Source organism: Hemiscyllium ocellatum, chromosome 5 (assembly GCF_020745735.1).
Source record: "Hemiscyllium ocellatum isolate sHemOce1 chromosome 5, sHemOce1.pat.X.cur, whole genome shotgun sequence".
In the NCBI taxonomy this organism is placed as follows: Eukaryota; Metazoa; Chordata; class Chondrichthyes; order Orectolobiformes; family Hemiscylliidae; genus Hemiscyllium; species Hemiscyllium ocellatum.
In genome coordinates this window covers 39,422,819-39,444,948 of record NC_083405.1, presented here as the reverse complement: position 1 = coordinate 39,444,948, position 22,130 = coordinate 39,422,819, and the positions used below count along the sequence as shown (strand labels likewise).

The 22,130-nt window shown below is 42.2% G+C and overlaps 1 protein-coding gene across 1 annotated transcript in view; it reads left to right on the top strand.

Annotated features, from left to right (window-relative positions):
* The window catches only part of fam221a (family with sequence similarity 221 member A), a 54,568-nt gene extending 45,914 nt beyond the window's left edge, over nt 1-8,654 (top strand). Inside the window, exons 6-7 of the mRNA XM_060825406.1 lie at nt 856-941; nt 8,463-8,654. Coding sequence (XP_060681389.1) covers nt 856-941; nt 8,463-8,564 — 188 coding nt within the window. The 3' untranslated portion in view covers nt 8,565-8,654. The remainder of the gene's footprint in view (nt 1-855; nt 942-8,462) is intronic.
* Nucleotides 8,655-22,130: the final 13,476 nt, after the last annotated feature.

Here is a 22,130-nt window from a genome sequence, read left to right as displayed (position 1 = left end):
CCACCCTCCTGACCTGTCCATCACCTTTCCCATCTATCTGCTCCACCCTCCGACCTATCACCTTCTCCCTCACCATCATTTACCTATGGTATTCTCAGCTATCCCCACGCCCCCCGACCCCACCTTCGTCCCATTTATCTGTCAGACCCCCAGCCCACAATCCTCATTCCTGATGAAGGGCTTATGCCCAAAACATGGATTCTCCTATTCCTCGAATGCTGCCTGACCTGCTGTGCTTTTCCAGCACCACCCTCTCGACACAGCTGTTAATATTCAGGCCATGGCGTTAGTCTACCATTTTTTATCCTAAATTTCATAGTATTGTTTCCTCTAATTCCTATACTTTTCAGTTCTCTAATTATTGGCTAGTTAAGTGTAATAACTGTATGATATAGTTTTTCAAACAGCTGGAATGTAGACAAGTGTTGCACTGGTGTTCTTGAAGGTATATGATAATAAAAGCACATGGGTAATATTAGAAAGATGTCAATATAAATATTTATCTGTAAAAAAAAATCAAAGATATTTTCTTAGAAAAAAAGTTAGTCAATTTCTATCACTCAATTAACTGCAAATTCCTGGTTCTCTCAATAAGAAATTACCATGCCACACATGGTAATAATCTGAAGCAAACATTTCTGAACAGCTATAATTGAGTCACTTTTTTCCTCTGAAATACAAATTTTCTGATTATTGGAAGATATATGTGGTTTTCAAATTCATATTATTCTGCACCATTGGAAAATATTTAAATATATATACCCAATATGAAATTTGTATAAGTTAAATTAACTATTCCTATTGTAGAGTATGTGGATGAATAACTATTTAATAAATTCCATGATATCTCTGCAGATGTTTATGGTTTAAGTCGATTTGCTCACCTTCCCACAGCTGAAGAGCGAGACATGGCTTACTTTGAAAGCCAGTATCAAGAACGGGTATGGTAACCTTAGTGCAGCAAATGTGAAAATAAGCTATGAAATATTTCATGGAGCAGCAATTTTTTTTAACTCTTAACTTTTCTAAAATTAAAAGATTTTCTTGAGATAAAGTGTAGGTAACATTGACAAACCAAGTTACAAAACAGGACATTTGAAAGAAAACTTGCAAATAATTTAACAATATTTCAAAAGTGTTTTGTGGTAGTAATAACAAGATGCACTGTAGACATTCATCACTGATCCTTAGACTGCACCTTCCAAACCAATAATCACTTCCATCTAGAAGGACAGGGCTGCAGTTACATGGGAATATCATTACTTGCTAGTTCCCTTCCAATCACTCACCATCCTGACTTGGAAATATACCACTGTTCCTTCACTGTTGCTGGTCAGAATTCTGGAATTCTCTTCGTAATGGCGTTATGGTTCAACCTCCAGCACATAGACTGCAGCAGTTCAAGAAGAGGGCAGTCGTAGAGGGTTGTTTTTCAGACTGGAGGCCTGTGACCAGTGGAGTGCCACAAGGATCGGTGCTGCATCTACTACTTTTCATCATTCATATAAATGATTTGGATGTGACCGTGAGAGTTATAGTTAGTTAGTTTGCAGATGACACCAACGTTTTCATGCAGAGGCTAGTACATGTTTGGAATGAGTGGCAGAGGAAATGGTGGAGGCTAGCACAATTGCAAAATTTAAAGGTATCTGGATGGGTATATGAATAGCAAGGGTTTGGCGCAATAAGGGCCAAATGCTGGCGGGTGGGACTAGATTATATTGGGATATCTGGTCAGCATGGACAAGTTGGGCCGAAGGATCTGTTTCCATGCTGTACATCTCTATGACTCTAATTAGGAGATTCACTGCATATATGTGAATGCAATGAGTTTAATCAGTAAGATTGGTGAATTACAGGTGCAGATTGCCATATGGAATTATGATGTTGTGGCTGTAACAGAGTCTTACTCAAAGAAAGACCAGGCAGGATGTTAAATATTGCTGGTAAAATGGTGTTCAAGAAAGATAGGAAAGGAACAAAGGAGAGATGGCAGTATTTGTTAAGCAGAGCATTTTAGTGCTGCAGAAAGAAGCTATCCAGAAAGTTGAAGGACAGTTGATTTAGCTAGAACTAAGGCCAAAATGGGTGCAATTACATTGTTTGGTGTAGTCTACAGACCATCAAATATTGGCAGGATGTAGAGGAACAAATCTGGAGAGAAATTATGGAGGGGTGTAAATCTCTTAGAATATTTATAATAGGATACTTCAATCACCTGGATATAGACTGGGATATTGGTAGAATAAACAGTAGCAAGGGGCAAGCATTTGTAAATTGTGTTCAGGAGAATTTTCTACAGCAGTATATGTGCAGTCCAACAGAAAAGGAGGCACTACAAGACCTGATTCTTGGAAACAAAGTTTGCCAAGTGGAGCAAGTGTCACTTGGAAAACACTTAGGCAACAGTGACCATTGTTTCATAAGGTTTAAGATAACAGTGAAAAGGATAATGGATAATTCAGAGTAAGAATAATTAGGGTGTAGGTTTGCTCGCTGAGCTGAAGGTTTGATATCCAGACGTTTCATTAACTGGCTAGGTAACCTCATCAGTGGCGACCTCCAAGTGAAGTGAAGCTGTTGTCTCCTGCTTTCTATTTATATCTTTCTCCTGGATGGGGTTCCTGGGGTTTGTGGTGATGTCATTTCCTGTTCATTTTCTGAGGGGTTGATAGATGGCATCTAGATCTATGTGTTTGTTTATAACGTTGTGGTTGGAGTGCCAGGCCTCTAGGAATTCTCTGGCATGTCTTTGCTTAGCCTGTCCCAGGATAGATGTGTTGTTCCAGTCGTAATAGTGTTTTTTTTTTCATCCATGTGTAGGGCTACGAGGGAGAGAGGGTCGTGTCTTTTTGTGGCTAGCTGGTGTTAGTGTATCCTGGTGGCTAACTTTCTTCCTGTTTGTCCTACGTAGTGTTTGTGGCAGTCCTTGCATGGAATTTTGTAGATGACGTTGGTTTTGTCCATGGGCTATACTGGGTCTTTTAAGTTTGTTAGTTTCTGTTTGAGAGTGTTGGTGGGTTTGTGTGCTACTAGGATTTGAGGGGTCTTAGTAGTCTGGTTGTCATTTCTGAAACCTCTTTGGTGTATGGTAAGGTGGTTAGGGTTTCTGGCTGTGTTTGATCTGCTTGTTGTGGTTTGTTCTTGAGGAATCTGCGCATTGTATTTTTTTGAGTATCCGTTCTTCTTGAATACATTGTATAGGTGGTTCTCCTCTGTTTTCCGAAGTTCGTCTGTGCTGCAGTGTGTGGTGGCTCGTTGGAATAGTGTTCTGATGCAGCTTTGTTTGTGTGTGTTGGGACGGTTGCTGGTGTAATTAAATATTCTGTAAAAACAATGACTGCAGATGCTGGAAACCAGATTCTGGATCAGTGGTGCTGGAAGAGCACAGCAGTTCAGGCAGCATCCAACAAGCAGCGAAATCGACGTTTCGGGCAAAAGACCTTCATCAGGAATAAAGGCAGTGAGCTGGAAGCATGGAGAGATAAGCTAGAGGAGGGTGGGGTGGGGAGAGAGTAGCATAGAGTACAATGGGTGAGTGGGGGAGGAGATGACGGTGATAGGTCAGGGAGGAGAGGGTGGAGTGGATAGGTGGAAAAGAAGAGAAGCAGGTCGGACAAGTCCGGACAGTTCATGGGGAGAGTGCTGAACTGGAAGTTTGAAACTAGGATGAGGTGGGGGAAGGGGAAATGAGGCAGCTGTTGAAGTCCACATTGATGCCCTAGGGTTGAAGTGTTCCGAGGCGGAAGATGAGGCGTTCTTCCTCCAGGCGTCTGGTGGCGAGGGAGCGGCGGTGAAGGAGGCCCAGGACCTCCATGTCCTCGGCAGAGTGGGAGGGGGAGTTGAAATGTTGGGCCATGGGGCGGTGTGGTTGATTGGTGCGGGTATCTCGGAGATGTTCCCTAAAGCGCTCTGCTAGGAGGCGTCCAGTCTCCCCAATGTAGAGGAGACCGCATCGGGCGCAACGGATACAATAAATGATATTAGTGGATGTGCAAGTAAAACTTTGATGGATGTGGAAGGCTCCTTTAGGGCCTTGGATAGAGGTGAGGGAGGAGGTGTGGGCATAGGTTTTACAGTTCCTGCGGCGGCAGGGGACAGTGCCAGGATGGGAGGGTGGGTCGTAGGGGGGCGTGGACCTGACCAGGTAGTCACGGAGGGAACGGTCTTTGCGGAGTTAAGTATTCAGTCAGTGTTTGTCGGTTTTCTGTATACGCAGGTTTGTAGTTCTCCGTTGTCCTTTCTTTCGACTGTGACGTCCAGAAATGTGAGCTTGTTGTCGGTTTCTTCCTCCTTGGTGAACGTTATGCCTGTGAGGGTGTTGTTGATGATGTTAAATGTCTCTTCTATCTTGTTTCGTTTTGTGATGACAAAGGTGTCATCTACATAGCAGACCAAGATTTTTGGTTTGATGGTTGGTCGGGCTGATTATTCTAGTCTTTGCATTACCGCTTCTGCTATGAATCCTGATAGCGGAGATCCCATGGGTGTGCCGTTGGTTTGTTTGTAGATTATGTTGTTGAAAGTGAAGTGGGTGGTGAGGCACAGGTCCACTAGCTTCATGATGTTTTTGTTGATAATGTGATTGATGGTGGTTGGTGTGTGTGTGTGTGATGGTCTCTTCCAAAAGTGTGGCAAGTATTTCCTTTGTTAGGTCAATGCTGATGGAGGTGAAGAGTACTGTTACGTTGAATGAGATCACTGCTTCGTCTTTCTCTATTTTGGTGTTTTTGATGATTTTTAGGAATTCCCGGGTGGAGTGGATGGAGTGCTGTGACTCTTCTACTAGGTATTTCAGTCTTGTGTGTAGTTCTTTGGCCAGTCTGTAAGTTGGTGTTCCGGGTAGTGAGACTATAGGTCTGAGGGGGGCTCCTGGTTTATGGATTTTTGGTAGTCCATAGAATCGTGGGGTGTTGGTCCCGTCAGGTTTCATTTTCTGGAATTCCGTCTTGTTTAATTGTCCGGAATTGTGTAATTTTCTTAGGAGATATGTAATTTTGTTTCCTAGTTGTGGAGTTGGTTCTAGCACCACCTGTTGGTATGTGTTGGTGTCTGCGAGTAGTGCATTGGCTTTCTCTATGTAGTCCCTTCTGATTCAGGATGACTGTGAGCTGATCTTTGTCTGTAGGTAATATAATAATGTTTTTGTCTTTTTTGAGGTTTTCTAGGGCTTTCTTTTCTTGTGTTCAGCTTGTTTCCTTCCCTCTTTCAGCTCAGAGTAGGTGCAACTGTCTGTCTGATCGTTTGTTGTGTTTCTTCCGTGAGATTGTTGTCCTTCAATGTGGTTTCTAATGCCGCTAGGAAATCCTTCTTGTCAGTGTCTCAGTAACTGAAATTTAATCCTTTTACTAGTACCACTTTTTCTGTGTCTGATAGGGTCCGGTCTGATAAGTTCTATATTCATGCCTCTGTATTATCGGTTTTGTCTTTTTTGTGAGTTTGTCAAGATTTTTCTTCAGGTCCCGATTTTTCTTTATCTGTGTTTGTCGTTGTTTGGTGTTTATGGCTCATTCTACTGCGTCTGTCCATTCTTGATTTGTTGCTTGTTCAAATAACGGTTTTTGGCGAGCAATTTCCCGGTTGTATTTTCAGAGTCTGTGGTGGACGTCATTGATTAGTTCTCGGAGCATTCTGCGGCCATTTTGTTCTGTTAAACTTCTGGCTTGAGTTGTTTTTATCAGCGGTTTATATTGGAGACATTTTGGCAGTACCTGTTTTCTTAAACATTCATGCAGGAAATACAGTTGTTTGCAGGTGGAACTCTCTCGGATGGCATTCCTTTCCCATCTTTGGGCAAGTTGTAGCATGTTGCGCTCATAGGTTTTTGCAAGGTTTGTGAAGGTTTGTAGCTCAGGTTGAGGATTAGGGTGTAGGTTTGCTTCCTGAGCTGTAGGTTTGATATCCAAATGTTTCATTACCTGGCTAGGTAACATCATCAGTGGCGACCTCCAAGTGAAGTGAAGCTATTGTCTCCTACTTTCTATTTATATCTTTCTCCTGGATGGGGTTCCTGGGGTTTGTGGTGATGTCATTTCCTGTTCGTTTTCTGAGGGGTTGATAAATGGCATCTAGATCTATGTGTTTGTTTATGACGTTGTGGTTGGAGTGCCAGGCCTCTAGGAATTCTCTGGCATGTCTTTGCTTAGCCTGTCCCAGGATAGATGTGTTGTCCCAGTCGAAATGGTGGGTTTTTTCATCCATGTGTAGAGCTACGAGGGAGAGAGGGTTGTGTCTTTTTGTGGCTAGCTGGTGTTGTACAAAATTCCATGCAAGGACTGCCACAAACACTATGTAGGACAAACAGGAAGAAAGTTAGCCACCGGGATACACGAACACCAGCTAGCCACAAAAAGACACGACCCTCTCTCCCTCGTAGTCCTACACACGGATGAAAAAAAACCCACCATTTCGACTGGGACAACACATCTATCCTGGGACAGACTAAGTAAAGACATGCCAGAGAATTCCTAGAGGCCTGGCACTCCAACCACAACGTCATAAACAAACACATAGATCTAGATGCCATCTATCAACCCCTCAGAAAATGAACAGGAAATGACATCACCACAAACCCCAGGAACCCCATCCAGGAGAAAGATATAAATAGAAAGTAGGAGACAACAGCTTTGCTTCACTTGGAGGTCGCCACTGATGATGTTACCTAGCCAGGTAATGAAACATCTGGATATCAAACCTACAGCTCAGCGAGCAAACCTACACCTTAAATCTCAACCTGAGCTACAAACCTTGCAGTAAGAATAATTAAATGAGGAGAGCTGACTCCTGTAGGGCAAGAGCACAGGTATGCAGGATGGACTGGAAAAAAAGACTTGAGAAAAACAGCATCTGCGCTGCCTCAGATTAGATCGTTTGGGCGTAGTTAAGATATATTTCCTCAAAGTGTAAAAATAGGGCAAATAAACCCAGGGTTTCCTCTCGAAAAAAGGAGATAAAGATTAAAGCAAATAAAGAATAGTAAGCCTATGGCAGATGTCAGGTAGAAAATATAATTGTGAAAAAAGCTGAATTCAGAAGGCGGGTGGTGAAAACACCAGTTAGTGTAGTAAAAAGGGAGTACGAACCAGAAGATAACAAAAAGGGAATTCTATAGGTGCATTATCAGTAAAACGTGTTAAAAGAGGAGAGAGCTGAGTAGGAATAATAAGGGCGATCTATACATGGAGGCAGGAAGCGTAGCTGAGGTGTTCATGAATATTTTGTGTAAGAAATGGTATTCACTACAGTGCCACAGAAGAGACTTCAGAGAACATGATAGTTCGTGGAATAAATTTGGATTCAAAATTGGCTGATGGATGGTTGGATATTTTTCTGACTAAAGGAGTATTTCTAATGGAGTTCTCCAAGGTTCGGTTTTGGGATCCTTGCTTATCTTGATGTATGGTCACCATCTGTATCTTGGTGTGCAGGGGACAATTTCCAAGTTTTCAGATGGTACAAAACTAAGAAGCATTGTAAATCGTGAGAAAGCCTGTGTAAAATTATGGAAGGACATGAACAAATTGATGGACAGGGGGCACATAACTTTCAATGCAGAGAAGTGTGAGGTCTTACATTTTGGGAGAAAGAATATGGATACACAGTGTAATGTTAAAGGATGTGCAGAAACAGAGATCTGCATATATATCTATATATGCTTGATTCCCTGAAGATGGCAGGCCAGGCAGAGTGAGCACTTCATAAAGCATACAGTATCTGAAGCTTTAATAACACTGCCATAGAGTAAAGAAGCAAGCAAGTTATGCTAAACTTGTATAAACTACTAGTTAGACTTTAGCTGAGGTGCTGTGTACATTTCTGGTTATCACACTTTGGGAAGGAAGAGGTTAATAGGTGGGGTTATATGCAAAACTTCAATAATTGAGACAGATAGGAGAAATTGGGACCGTTTTCCTTTAAGAAGACAAGGCTAAGAGGAGATTTTATTGAATTTTTCAAAATCATTAAGGGTCTAGATAGATAGGGAAAAATTGTTCCTTGCCATAATAGGATTGAGAACAAGAAGACACAGATTTGAAGTGACATCTGTAAAAGAAACAAATGTAGCATGATAAAAACATTTCACACAGCAAGTGGTCCAGGTCAGGAACACACTGCCTGAAAGTGTAGTGGAAACCCAGTCAACTGAGATGTTCAAGGGGGCATTAACTGAATATATAAATAGAAACAATATTCCGGGTTATAAGGAAAAGGCAGGAGAATAGCACTGAGTCAAAATATTCAATCAGAGAGGTGGTACACAATCAATTCGTCTTCGTTTGCACCATAACAATTCTGTGATCCTTTATTGACCTCAAAGTAGTTAGCAATCAAGCATATGATTAGATTTTCATTAATTGTCTGTGTTACAGTAGTGATCTTATTACATTCATGCACATTAATTTAACACAGTTTTTGAAATAAAACATTTATTATGATAGTTAACACACAATATTTTATTTTAGCTTAAGATGGAAAAGGCTGCTGCTAAGGGACAGAAAAAAATTCCTGCGTCTAAAGGTGAAACTTCACAAGTGCCAAAACCATCAAGACCGCCAAAACACTGAAAGTCCAAAGAACATACATGTATTTAAATGTCTTTCCATTTATCAAGTCCATCAGATAAATTATTGATGTCACTACACCATTCTACTTGCACCTGACATTTCAAACTTTCATTGTCATCAGTTTATGACTTGAAAATGGTTATAGTGAACTTCATGAATATATGTACCTTTAAAAATTGTCATCCTCCTACAAATAAACATCTTGGAAATGAAACGTGTCCATTGCTTAGCAATGTCTGCACAGTTATTTCTGAAGAACAGATTTTTTAAAGCATTTTTACCATGATAATATTGGTTGGCATAAATATCTTCAGGACAAACAAATGTGCCAAAAATATTGCCAGGTTGCAGTTTTTAGAAAGGAGTTTAATCTTTGGGCCTGTACTGTTATTCACATTCAATCAGAGGCAAATCCCTGGTGGTTAATAGCAATAAGAAATTATCTCTCCTACAGCTGAAGAAGTTATGGGGAAGGAATAATGGGAAAATTGGAGAAAAATATCCAAAGGTAAAAGGGAAAGTAGTGTTTTGAAGCAGACTCTGCACCTGAATGAGTAATTTGTCTGTTCTTTTCAGATACTAGTTCACCTGCATCAGCCACAACTTCCCCTGGCTTTTATCGGCCACTTTTTGCCCCCTGTCAATTTCACCCCATACCTGGGCTTTTATTGGCCCAGTCCCCAGGCACTACATCCACTTTAACAGCCATGTTTCTTGTGGGCTGTCAGCTTGCTGCTTGGCATTGAGGTTTTGAATGAATGAGGGAGCCTGAGTGAGTGTGTGAGGGAGGGTGATTGATCTTCAGCTAACTTCAAATGGCATAGAATTCACTTCAGAACAGCTGCTTTGGATATCACTTGGGCCTTCATCTGCAATTAGGAAACAGCATGACTGCTCATAGCTAAGGCAAAAGTGAGGACTGCAGATGCTGGAGATCAGATTCAAGATTAGACTGGTGCTGGAAAAGCACAGCAGGTCAGGCAGCATCCAAAGAGCAGGAAAATCGACGTTTCGGGCAAAAGCCCTTCAACAGTGCAGGACATGTCCCAGCACATCCTCCCTAGCTCACAGGTTACCTGCAGCTCGTAAATATGATTGGTGTGAATTACTCACTTTTTCAGTAATTCCAGTTTCAAACATATGTCTCTGGATAAAGAGCAATGGACACATTTGAAAATTTCTACTGCCATGACCTGATTTTTTTTTTCTCTGGATTCTCAACGTTCTCCACGTTTCTGTTTCATTTTCATTAATATCTGCAGCTTTATATTGTACACTTGAAAGCAAGCATTTGTATTTGCACATTTCCTTTTACAACTGAAGAGGTTCTGAAATTGCCTTATATTAATTAAATAATTTTGAAGTGCATTCATCATAATTAAGGAAACACATTATTTGCAGCAGGAAATCCCACAAGCAGCAATAACGTACATGGTCAGATAATCTGTTTTGGTGATGTTGATTGAGGGGAAGTAATGGCCAAATACAAGAACACTTCTGCTCTTCCTTGAAGTAATTATGAACAATGGAAGAGAATACTCTACAAATAGGTAGCACCTTTAACATAAAAACACCATAGCAAGGCACTTCTCAGAGGTCTGATAAACAAACTGGCTAACAAAGAAAAGAAGTTTTAGGAGGGGTGACCAATATCTTTTTAACACAGATGAGAGGCATGGAATGCAGGACATGAAACTGGTGCAGCAGAAGTTATCACTAAGATATGATGTGCAAAAGGGTGGAGGGAATTATACAACAGATCAGACCAGAAAACTGGAGGGTCTGAGGGAAGGGTGGGAGTTATAGGCTGGAAGATAGAATCGTACATGTCTATGATGGTATTTTGCCGTTAAAATTTTAAATTTAAGACATGCAAAATAGAAGCAGAAGTAGGTTTTTCTGCTTGTTCAGCCTGCTCTGCCATTCAAAATGAGCATGACTGAGGGGGCAAATCAGTACCCTATTGCCATTCTTTTACCCATACCTTTTGATTCCTTAAGGCCTAAGAACTATATCTAACTCCTTTAATATTCAACGTTTTGGCCACAACTACTTTATATGGCAAAAATTCCACTGGCTCATCATTTGTCTGGACGAAGAAATTTCTCCTCATCTCAGTTCTAAATGATCTACTCCATTTAGACTTAGAATAACCCCTGGTTCTTGACTCCCTCGTCAATGGGAACAATATTTCTCCATTTAGTCTGTATAGCCCTGATAGAATATTTGTAGAGATCTCCCCCACTCATTCTTCTAAATTTCAATATCTGAACTGAATATGCTCCTAACTGATCCAGTCTCTCTTCAGACATAGACACAGAACAGTATAGCTCAGGAACAGGCCCTTTGGCCTGTCATGTCTGTGCCAACCATGATGCTATTTTCAACTGATCTCATCTGCCTGCAAATAGTCCATATCCCTGTATTCACTACCTGTTCTTGTGTCTGTACAAATACTGCTTAAAATTTGCTAACATTTCTGCTTCTGCCACTTCTCATAGTCGTGCATTCCAGGCACCTACCACCCACTGTGTAAAACATTTTCCTCGCACATCTCCTTTAAACTTTCCCCCTCTCACATAAAACCAATGCCCTTCGTATTTGGCATTTGCATTCTCAAAAAAGATTCTGACCACCCGCCCTATCCATGCATCTCATAATTTTATACACTTTTATCAGGTTGCACCTCAGTCTCCGATGTTGCAGTGAAAACTATCCAAGTTTATCCGATCTCTACTTATAGTTAATACACTCCAATCCAGGCAACATCTTGGTGAACCTCTTCTGCACCCTCCCCAAAGCCTCCACATCCTTCCTGAAGTGTCATGATCAAAACTATGCACAGTACTCTAAATGTTGCCCGACAGAAGTCTTATACAGCTGCAAACATAACATGTCAACTTGTATACTCAGTGCCCCAACCAATGAAGGCAATCATGTCGTATGCCTTCTTTGTCGTCTTATCCATTTGTATTATCACTTTCAGGGAACTATAGACTAAGATGCCAAGATTCCTCTAAATAACAATGTTCCTAGGGTCTGGCCATTTATTATATGCTTTCCTCATGCATTTGACCTCCCAAAATGCATCACCTCACACTTGCCTGGATTAAACTCCATCTGCCATTTCTATGCCCAATTTACCAATTGATCTATATCCTGCTACATTCTTCAATATTCTTCCTCACTATCCACAACTACATCAATTTTTGTGTCATCTGAAAACTTATCACTGACATTTTCATCAAAACCATTTATATACATTCCAAAAAACAGACTGATCCTTGTGAAACACCATTGGTCACAGACCTCCAGTCATAAAATATAAAAACCTTCCACAACTACCCTCTGTCTTCTCTGACCAAGTCAATTTTGTATACTATTTACCAACTCACCATGGATTCTATGCAATCTGATCTTCTGAACCAGCCTACCATGAATGACCTTGTCAAATTATTTAGTTAAGTCCATATAGATAATATCCTTACCCTCAATCATCTTTGCCACTTCTTCAAAAAACTCAATCAAGTTTGTGAGATAAGACTTCCTCTGCACGAAACTATGCTGACTAATAAGTCCATTCTTCTCCAAATGCAAGTAAATCTTGTCCATAAGAATCTTCTCCAATAATTTCCCTATCACTGAAAAAAGGATCATTGTGTTATAATTTCCCGGATAATTCTTGTTGCCCTTCTTGAACAAAGGAACTACTACATTGGGTATTCTCCAGCCTGTCCTGCCATCCCAGGATTCAGTCTGGTAAACCTTTACTGAACTCCCTGCCTAGCCAGAACATCCTTCCTCAGATAAAGAGACTGAAAATGCCCACATTACTCAGGAGTGTAGCTCACCAAGTCCCTGTACAATTTTGGTGATATCCCTGCTCCTGTACTCAAGTCTTTTTGCTATGAATGCCAACGTACCATTTGTCTTAACAAAAATTGGAATTGCTGGCAAAGAAAGCAAAGTTAACATTTTGAGCCCTGTGACACTTCATCAGAACTGTTAGCAGCTAGGAAAATGTGGTGTTCACACTGAAGATGATATGGAGGGTGTTACTGTGTGAGCTATTAGGTGAAGATGGATCCCAGAGAGAGACATGATAGAGGTGGGCAGATAAGGGCATTATTGATAGGCGGCCAGCATAGAAGAAATTAATTCACTTGCACATTTCTTCCATCTTGAAGAAGCTCATCTCCACTCTGCAACAGGATTTCTGTTCTAACTTTTCTTCTTGTTCACCATTATTAGTTTTGTTTTCACTCCGAGTGTTTGACAAAACTCGTTTCCACAGTCCCATCCCATTCCTCAGTAACTGTCTCTGCTCATATTCACTCCATGTGACTCATGCTTTGTGTTTTGAATCCACTAGGGATCATTGGTTTCTCTGATTTACAATACTCCTCAGAACTCTGGTCTCATAACATCCTGAAATCCACTCTCAGTGTTATGCATTGCCATCTGCAGAATGTCAAACTGTCTCTTCGTAACCACTGCCTCATGCTGGCTCAGAGCTGTCCTATAGTCATAGAATCCAGTCCCCAGGTCCATTTCATTCTCTAGCTCATTCAATATTCTCACAAAACTCTTTTCCTTTCATTATTAAGAAATGCTAACTGCAATAACTCAGAGATACCTGTATCCCTCTTTTAACTTCTCTTCCCGCTGTCTCCATCCCTTCTCCTAACCTCACCTCTTGTCAAGTATTTATAATCCCTTCTGACCATTGGCTTGCAGATGCTGAACATTCTGTATTTAGCAAAGGTCTTAGTTTTATCCATCTGTGCACCCACCTCAATGAATTTTGGGCATATATAACTTTAATTCTTCCATCACCTTTACCTCCATGCCCATTTCTTCAGACAGGAATACGCCCTCTGTCTCACAGACTCCTTCATCCATCTCCAACACTCTCCCTCCACCTAGAACCCGCTCTGTGGCCTTTTATCTGCACTCAACCTGTTCATTTAGAATTGTCAATGTGACATCGGTTGCATTAATTTCTCCGTTTCCCCCCCCCACCCCCCACCCCACCCATTCAAACTATTTCCCTCTGAACTGACTGCACGCTCTGCTCTCAGATCCAACCGTGACCTTATAATCAAGCTAGCCAATAAAGGTGGTGCTGCTGTTGTCTGGCAGAGGCTGAGCACCAGCTCTCACATACTTCTACCTATTTCCCCTTGGACATGACCCCACCATTGAGCAACTCACCTCATCTGGGGATCTTCCTGCAACAGCCTCCCAGCTCCCCCATCGGGATGGTCTCAGGATTCTCCATTTTTCCTGGAAAGAAGGCCTGGACCATCCACATCAACCACCTCTCTCCTCTGTTTGGCTGGGCTTGCTCTATTTAACTTCTCCCACTTTCTGCAGATCAAAGGTGTGGCCATGGTGCCCACATAAGGCCCAGTTATGCCTGTCCCTTTGCGGGGTACATGGAACATACCTTTTTCTAATCCTACTCAGGCCCCCATCCAAAGTTCTTTCTGCATTACATTGATTACATCATTGCTGTTCCTTCCCTCCTTCATTCAGAATTGGAAAAATTTATCAATTCTGATTCCAATTTCCATCCTGCTCTCACCTTCCCTTGGTCCATCCCTGACTTCTCCCTTCCTTTCCTCGATATCTCTGTTTCTGGGGATAAGTTGGCCATCAATATCCATTCTGCAAATGTGTTGCTGGTCAAAGCACAGCAGGTTAGGCAGCATCTCAGGAATAGAGAATTCGACGTTTCGAGCATAAGCCCTATTTTTACTCGAAGATTTTTTACATCAATATCCATTACAAACCCATCGATTTTCACCGTTACCTTAACTATACATTCTCATACATTGCTCCATAAACGACTGTATCCCATCCTCCTGGTTTCTCCATCTCTGTCACATCTGTTCTGATGAGGCCAGGGGATTCAGAAATGTTCACTTTTTACCTCAACTAAGTATCCCCTGCTGCAGCAGTTGACAGGGCCACTAGTCATCTCCAACCCATTTCCCATACGTCTGCCCTCACCCCTTCCCTTCCTTCCCACAACAATTATAGTGTCCCCCGATCCTCAATTTCCACCCCATCAGGCTCCAATTACAAAAGATTATAAGCCGCCATACTGGTCCCTCCAATGGGATGTCACAACCAGACAGATATTCCCCCTTTCGTCCCTTGTCAGCATTCTGCGGGGACCGTTCCTAGTTGCTCCAGTCCACTCCGCCTCCATTCCCAACAGCTCTCCACACCCCCACAGCACCTTCCCATGCAATCACAGAAGGTGTAATACCTACCCGTTTACCTCGTCCCTCCTCATTATTCAAGACACCAGACACACTTTCCAGCTAAAGCAGCAATTTACCTGTGCTTCACGCAATCCAGTCTATTGTACTCACTGTTCACTGCGTGGTTTCCTCTACATTGGGGAGTTGAAATGCAGACGTGGTGACTGTTTTCAGCATTCACTTTTGGCCCATAAAATTGACCCACACCGACCAGTTCCTGCCATTTTAACACGACATCGTGTTCACTGGCCAACATTTCTCAAGCCTGTTGCTATGTTCCATTGAGCCTTAGGACAAGTTTGAAGAACAACATGTCATGTTCCACCGTGCAGCCTCTAGAACTTGAAATCGAGTTTGGAACCTGATTCCATCCTACCATGTTTTTTTAACCATCCTCACACTCTGGTCCTGTCATGACATGGATTGCTTTGAGCACAGCCAACCCATTCTCTCCTACTCTCAACTCTCATTATCACTTATGCAACTTCTCAACTGTCCGAGCCTATTATCGATAACCCCCTTGTTTGTCTACCCCTTCCATATCTCTCTCTCTGGGCTCTGTCTCCACATATCCGCTCACCACTCCCACCACCCTCCAAAGCCCATCTTCAGCATTAATACCACTTTCTCCTAGCTGCTACCAGTTCTGCTGAAGAGTCACTGGAATCAAAATGTTAGCTCTGCTTTCTCCCCGCAGGTGCTGCCAGACCTGCTGAGTTTCACCATCAATTTCTGCTTTAGTTTCAGATCTCCAGCACCTGTGGTTTTTTTGTTTTGTTATACCATTTCCTGTTTCACCACCTGCTGCACCTGCATGATTACTTTCACTTTATCTGCCATGCATTCGCCTACTCACTCAATTTGTCCAAATCACAATGAAGCATTTCTGTATTCTCCTCACAGTTTATCGTCCCATACAGCTTTGTATCATCTGCAAAATGGGAGATATTACATTTAGCTCCCTCATCTAAATCATTAATATATATTGTGAAAAGCTGAGATCCAAGCACAAATCCCTGTTGTATCTAACTAGTCATTGGCTGCCACTAATAAAACTGTTTCTTGTTACGCTATGTTTCCTGTCTGTCAACCAGTTCTCTATTCATATCAGTATGCTACCTCAGTCCCATGATCTTTAATTTTACATGCAAATCTTTTGTGTAGAACCTTATCAAATGCCTTCTGAAAGCTCAAGTAAAGCCCATTCACTGGCTCCCCCAACCACCCACCCTCCCGAGCTGGCACCTACCCCTGCTACCGCAGGAATTGCAAAACCTGCGCCCACACCTCCTCCCTCACCTCCATCCAAGGCCCCAAAGGAGCCTTCCACATCCATCAAAGTTTTACCTGCACATTCACTAATATCATTTATTGTATCCATTGCTCCCGATGCGGTCTCCTCTACATTGGGGAGACTGGACGCCTCCTAGCAGAGCGCTTTAGGAACATCTCCGGGATACCCGCACCAATCAACCACAACACCCTGTGGCCCAACATTTCAACTCCCCCTCCCACTCTGCCGAGGACATGGAGGTCCTGGGCCTTCTTCACCGCCGCTCCCTCAACGCCTGATGCCTGGAGGAAGAACGCCTCATCTTCTGCCTCGGAACACTTCAACCCCAAGGCATCAATGTGGACTTCACCAGTTTCCTCATTTCCCCTTCCCCCACCTCACCCCAGCTCCAAACTTCCAGCTCAGCACTGTCCCCATGACTTGTCTTCCCTGCCTATCAGCCTTTCCACCTATCCACTCCACCCTCCTCCCTGACCTATCACCTTCATCCCCACCCCCACTCACCTACCATACTCTATGCTACTTTCTCCCCACTCCGACCCTCCTCTCATTTATCTTTGCACCCTTCAGGCACTCTGCCTGTATTCCTGATGAAGGGCTTTTGCCTGAAACGTCGATTTTACTGTTCCTCGGATGCTGCCTGAACTGCTGTGCTTTTCCAGCACCACTTCTAATCTAAACTCTGGTTTCCAGCATCTGCAGTCATTGTTTTTACCTAACTGGCTCCCCCTTATCAACTCTACTCATTACACCCTCAAAAAATCCCGGAAATTTATCAAGCGTGATTTCCCTTTTGCTGCTGACTTTGGCCAATTTTATCACTATTTTCTATGTGCTCTGCTGTTAAATCTTCTCCAATTGACTCTGCATTTTCCCTACTACTGATGTCAGCCTAGCTGGTCCATAATTACTTGTTTTATCTCTACCTCCTTTTTTTAACTAGTAGAGTTATAATAGCTACCATCGAAATCGTAAGAACTGTTCTAGAGTCTAAAAAATCTTGAAAGATGATCACCCATGCATCCATTCTTTCTAGGGCCACTGTCTTAAGTGCTTTTGGATGTAGGTTATTGGGCTTGGGAATTTATCAACTTGTAATTCCATCAATTTCCTATTCCTTACTAATGCTGAGTTTATTCCTCCTTGTCATCACACTCAGAGTTCCCCAACATTTTTGCAATATGATTTTGTGTTCATCTTTGTGAAGACAGAACCAAGGTATATATTTAATCTGTGTGCCATCTCTTGGTCCCCATTGTAACTGTCCCTGTTTCTGATTGCAAGGGGAATACATTTGGCTTCACTAATCTTTTTCACATTACATATAGAAACTTTTATCATCAGTTTGTATGTATCCTCTAATGCTATTCTCTGACACTGTTTTCTTCCACTTAATTAATCCCTCTGTCTTCCTTTGCTGAAATTGAAATTGCAATTGCTTCCAGTTGTCAGGTCTGTGGAGTTTTTTGGCAAATTGTGTATCCTTTCCATGGATCTAATACTATCCCTAATTTCCCTTATTAGCTATGGTCAGGCCACATCTCCATTTTTTTGTGTTAGACAGGAAGAAACAATATTTTAGTTACTCCGTCACTCTTTGAATGTTTTCCATTGCAGATATTCACCATCATCCCTTTAACTAACATTCCCCAGTTAATCATTGCCAGCATGCACCTCTTAACAGCATAGTTTCTTTTATATAGGTTCAGGAACCTAGTCTCAGAATCAATGTCATTTTCCATCTTAATAAAAAATTCTGTCATGTTATGGTCATTCTTGCCCAACGGGCCTTGCACAAATAGATTACCAATTATTATTTTCTCTTAACACAACATTCAGTCCAGGATGGCCTGTTCTCCAGTTGGTTCCAGGTTAATCCAGAAAATCATCTTGTAAATTTCAGGAATCCCTCCTCACTGGCATTGTTGCAAATTTGATTTGTCCAATCTATTGCTGCCAGGAGGTTGAGAGAACTGATATTTGGGCAGCGGTTGAACCCGAGACACTACGCCTGTAGTGTTTCCCATCCGTCCTACTCCTCTAAATCAAACAAAAGACTAGTGTGTTGAAAAGGTAGGGATTTCTATTACTTTTTTTATCGTGTGATTGGTTAAAAAGAATTTTTTTTTTCATTTTTCTGTTATTGATTTTTTGAATTAACTCATATTTATTTAATTAATAAAGTAATTAATTAAGTCGAGATAGCTGGGCAGGTAATGTGTTGTAGCTGTATGATGTGGGAACTGCAGTGACCAATTCTGCAGAAAGTGTTGGTTGCTGGAGGAACTCCAGCTCAGAGTTGAAGATCCGGAATCTGAGCTTCAAACACTGCAGCACATCCAGGAGGGGGAGAGCTACCAGCACGCTTTGTTTCAGGCGGCAGTCATACCTGATAGATTAAATAATTCAAATTCAGTTAGTGAGCAGGGACAACAGTGTGTGATTGCAAGTGAGGCAGTTAGGGGGATCCTGAGCTCAGGAATGGAGGAGCCTTAGTTCTTGACCTTATCCAACAGGTATGAGATGCTTGCCCGCTGTGTGAATGAGGCAGTTGACCATGGCACCGTGGTGCAGAAGGCCATTACAGAGGGGGGAGCAAAAAGATAAGAGGTAGTTATAGGGGATTCTATACTTAGGGGGACAGATAGCATTGTTTGCAAACCGGATCGGGAGTCCCACATTGTGTGTTGCCTGCCCGGTGCCAGGGTGCAGGACATCTCCAACCGGATTAAAAGGCCACTGGAGCGGGTAGGCGAAGATCCACTTGTTGGGACTAACAACATGGCAAGGCTAGGAAGGATTGTCAAGCACTAGGAACGAAATTAAGGAACAGGTCTTCAAGGGTCTTAATCTCTGGATTACTGCCTGGGACCAGGGGGGATCTGTACCGATGGGACGGTCTCCACCTGAACCAATCTGGAACCAATGTTCTTGCGAAAAGTATAAATAGGGTGGTCACCATGACTTTAAACTTGTGAGTTCGGGGGAAGGGAAAGGAAAAGCAACAGGAAGTGTGGTGGTAAATGAAAAGGTAAGCAGCAGTATAGCTGTATGCAGGAGGGTTTAAGCTCAAGGCAGACTATGAAAGAAGCAAAAATGAAGGATAACTCAGGAGGTATTAGAGATCTTGTGAATCATGATTGTAAGAAAACGAGCATAAAGGCACTCTACCTGAATGCTCGTAACATTTGTAACAAGGTTGATGGGTTAACAGCACAAATCATCGTGAACAAATATGATTCGGTAGCCAACACGGAGACATGGTTGCAGAATGGTCATAACTGGGAATTAAATATCCAGGGGTACCAGACTATTCGGATGGACAGACAGGAAAGCAAGGCAGGTGGTGTAGCTCTGATATTCAAGGACGACATCAGGGTGGTGCTGAGAGATGATATAGGTTTTATGGAGCATTAGGTTGAATCCATTTGGGTGTAAATTAGGACTTCCAAGAAGAAAAAGTCACTGATGGGGGTAGTCTATAGGCCACCAAATGATAACATCACATTGGGCCAGGCAATATACAAGGAAATAATTAATGCCTGCAAAAATGGTACGACTATTATCATGGGTGTTTTTAATCTACATGTAGATTAGTTGAACCAGCTCAGTCAGGGTAGCTTGAGGAGGAGTTCATTGAGTGTATTTGAGACAGTTTTCTTGAACAGCATGTAATGGAACCGATAAGGGAACAAGTCATCTGAGATCTGGTCCTATGTAATTACCTCATAGTGAGGGATCCTCTTGGAAGGAGTGATGACAGTATGGTTGGATTTAAAATACAGCTGGATAGTGTGAAGATAAAATCCAATACGATGGTCCTGTGCTTGAATAAGGGGTATTATGATAGAATGAGGGAGGACTTGGCTAAAGTAGACTGGAAAGAGACTGGAAAAACAGCAGGAATCCAGAAGATTGGGAAAACTTTAAATGTCAGCAGAAAGCCACAAAAAGAGCTACAAAAAAAGTAAGATAAGAGTATGAGAAAAAGAAACTAGCATAGAATATAAAGATAGATAGCAATCATTTCTATTACTACATAAAATGAAGAAGAGTGGCTAAAGTGAATGTTAGTCCTTCAGATGAGAAGGAGGAGTAGTTATGGATATGCTGAATTGGCTGAAGCATTGAACAGGTACTTTACACTGGTCTTCAAGTTGAGGATACTAATAAAATGCCACTAAGTGATGAAGAGACAAAGGTAGGTGAGGACCTGGAAACAATTATTGTTATGGAAGAGCTAGTGTTGGGTAAGCTAATGGACCTGATGGAATGCAGTCGAGAATGTGGTGCTGGAAAAGCACAGCATGTCTGGCTGTATCAGAGGATCAGGGAAATCGATGTTTCAGGCAAAAGCCCTGATGAAGGGCTTTTGCCCGAAACATGGATCTTCCTGCTCCTTGATGTTGCCTAACCTGCTGTGCTTTTCTATCACCACACTCTTGACTCTAATCTCCAGCATCTGCAGTCCTCATCTTCACCTGATGGAATGCATCCCAGAGTACTAAATGAGATAGTAGGAGAAATAGCAGGTGGATTGGCAGTACTTTTCAGTACTCTGGGACAGTCCCAGCAGATTGGAAAACAGCAAATGTGACGCCACTGTTTAAAAAGAGAAGTAGACAAAAGATGGAGAATTATAGATCAATTAGCTTAACCTCTGTAGTGGGGAAGATGCTTGAGTCTATTATCAAGGAAGAAATAGCATGGCATCGTGAAAGAAATTATCCCAATGTATAGACGCAGTAAGGCCAGGCCCATCCTTCACAACACCGGGGGCAGGTAGAACCTCAGTACATAGTGACACTTTGTGTTTGTGTACCGGGGGTCCATGTACAGCTTGATGCAGCCACACACAAAGATGGCCATTAGGGTGAGGGTGGCATTGGGTGTACTTTTTCCCCTGTTGTCCAGAGCTTTGTACATCAAGTCCCTTCGGACCCTGGCCATCTTTGATCTCCACATAAAATGGAAGATGGCCCGGGTGACTGTGACGGCACAGGTTCTGGGAATAGGTCAGACCTGTGCCACATATAACAACACAGACGGTGCCTCAAACCTGATGACCAGGTATTTACCCACAATGGAGAGCGACTGTAGCTTCCATCTGCCCAGTTTCTGCCTCACTTTCTTGATACACTCTCCCCAAGACTTGGTGCATGCCCCAGCCCTTCTGAACCAAATACCCAGCACCTTCAGGTGGTCAGTCCTAACAGTGAAGGGGATGGAGGATTGGTCGGCCCAGTTCCCAAAGATCATTGCCTTGCTCTTGCCTCAGTTGACCTTTGCTCCTGAGGCCCATTCAAACTGGTCACATATGCACAAGAGTCTGTGCCAAGATTTTGTAATCTACATTTAATAGTGAGATTGGTTTCGAATTTCTGATTTCCTCCCTCCCTTCCGCTTGTAGATGAGGATATGGTGTGCAAACACTCCCCCCAAAGGTTAGTGCTCTTTTTTATCAGTATAGAGATTTTTAGTGTTGGTTGGCAAGAATCAATGTTTAAAGATCCAAAATAAGGTCAGCGCAACTGACCAATCAGCAAATACTGGGTAGATCTCAGTCAGTGTATTGTGTACAGTTCTGGGTGCCATTAGCAACGGTGAATCATTGGAGAGAGTTAATAAGAGATTTACAAAAACGATTCCAGGGATAAGAACATTAGAAATTTGGAATGTTCTCATTGGAGAGGAAAATCAAAAGTTGAATTGATATGTTTTCAAATCCTGAAAGGTCTGAATAGAGTAGATGAGGAAAAACAATCCCCATTCCTAGAATGAGCGTGCATGGATTTAAAGCGGTTTGCAAATATAGCATAAGTGATGTGAGAAAAAGTTTTTTTTCAAATAAATGGTTTTGCATCAGGAATGCATTGCCTGGAAGTGTGGTGAAGATAAAATAAGTTGATATATTCAAAACTTCATGAGTTTATTATCTAATCAGAAATAATGTAGAAAGTTATGGAGAATTGGCATGAGTCTAGTACTAATTCACAGTGT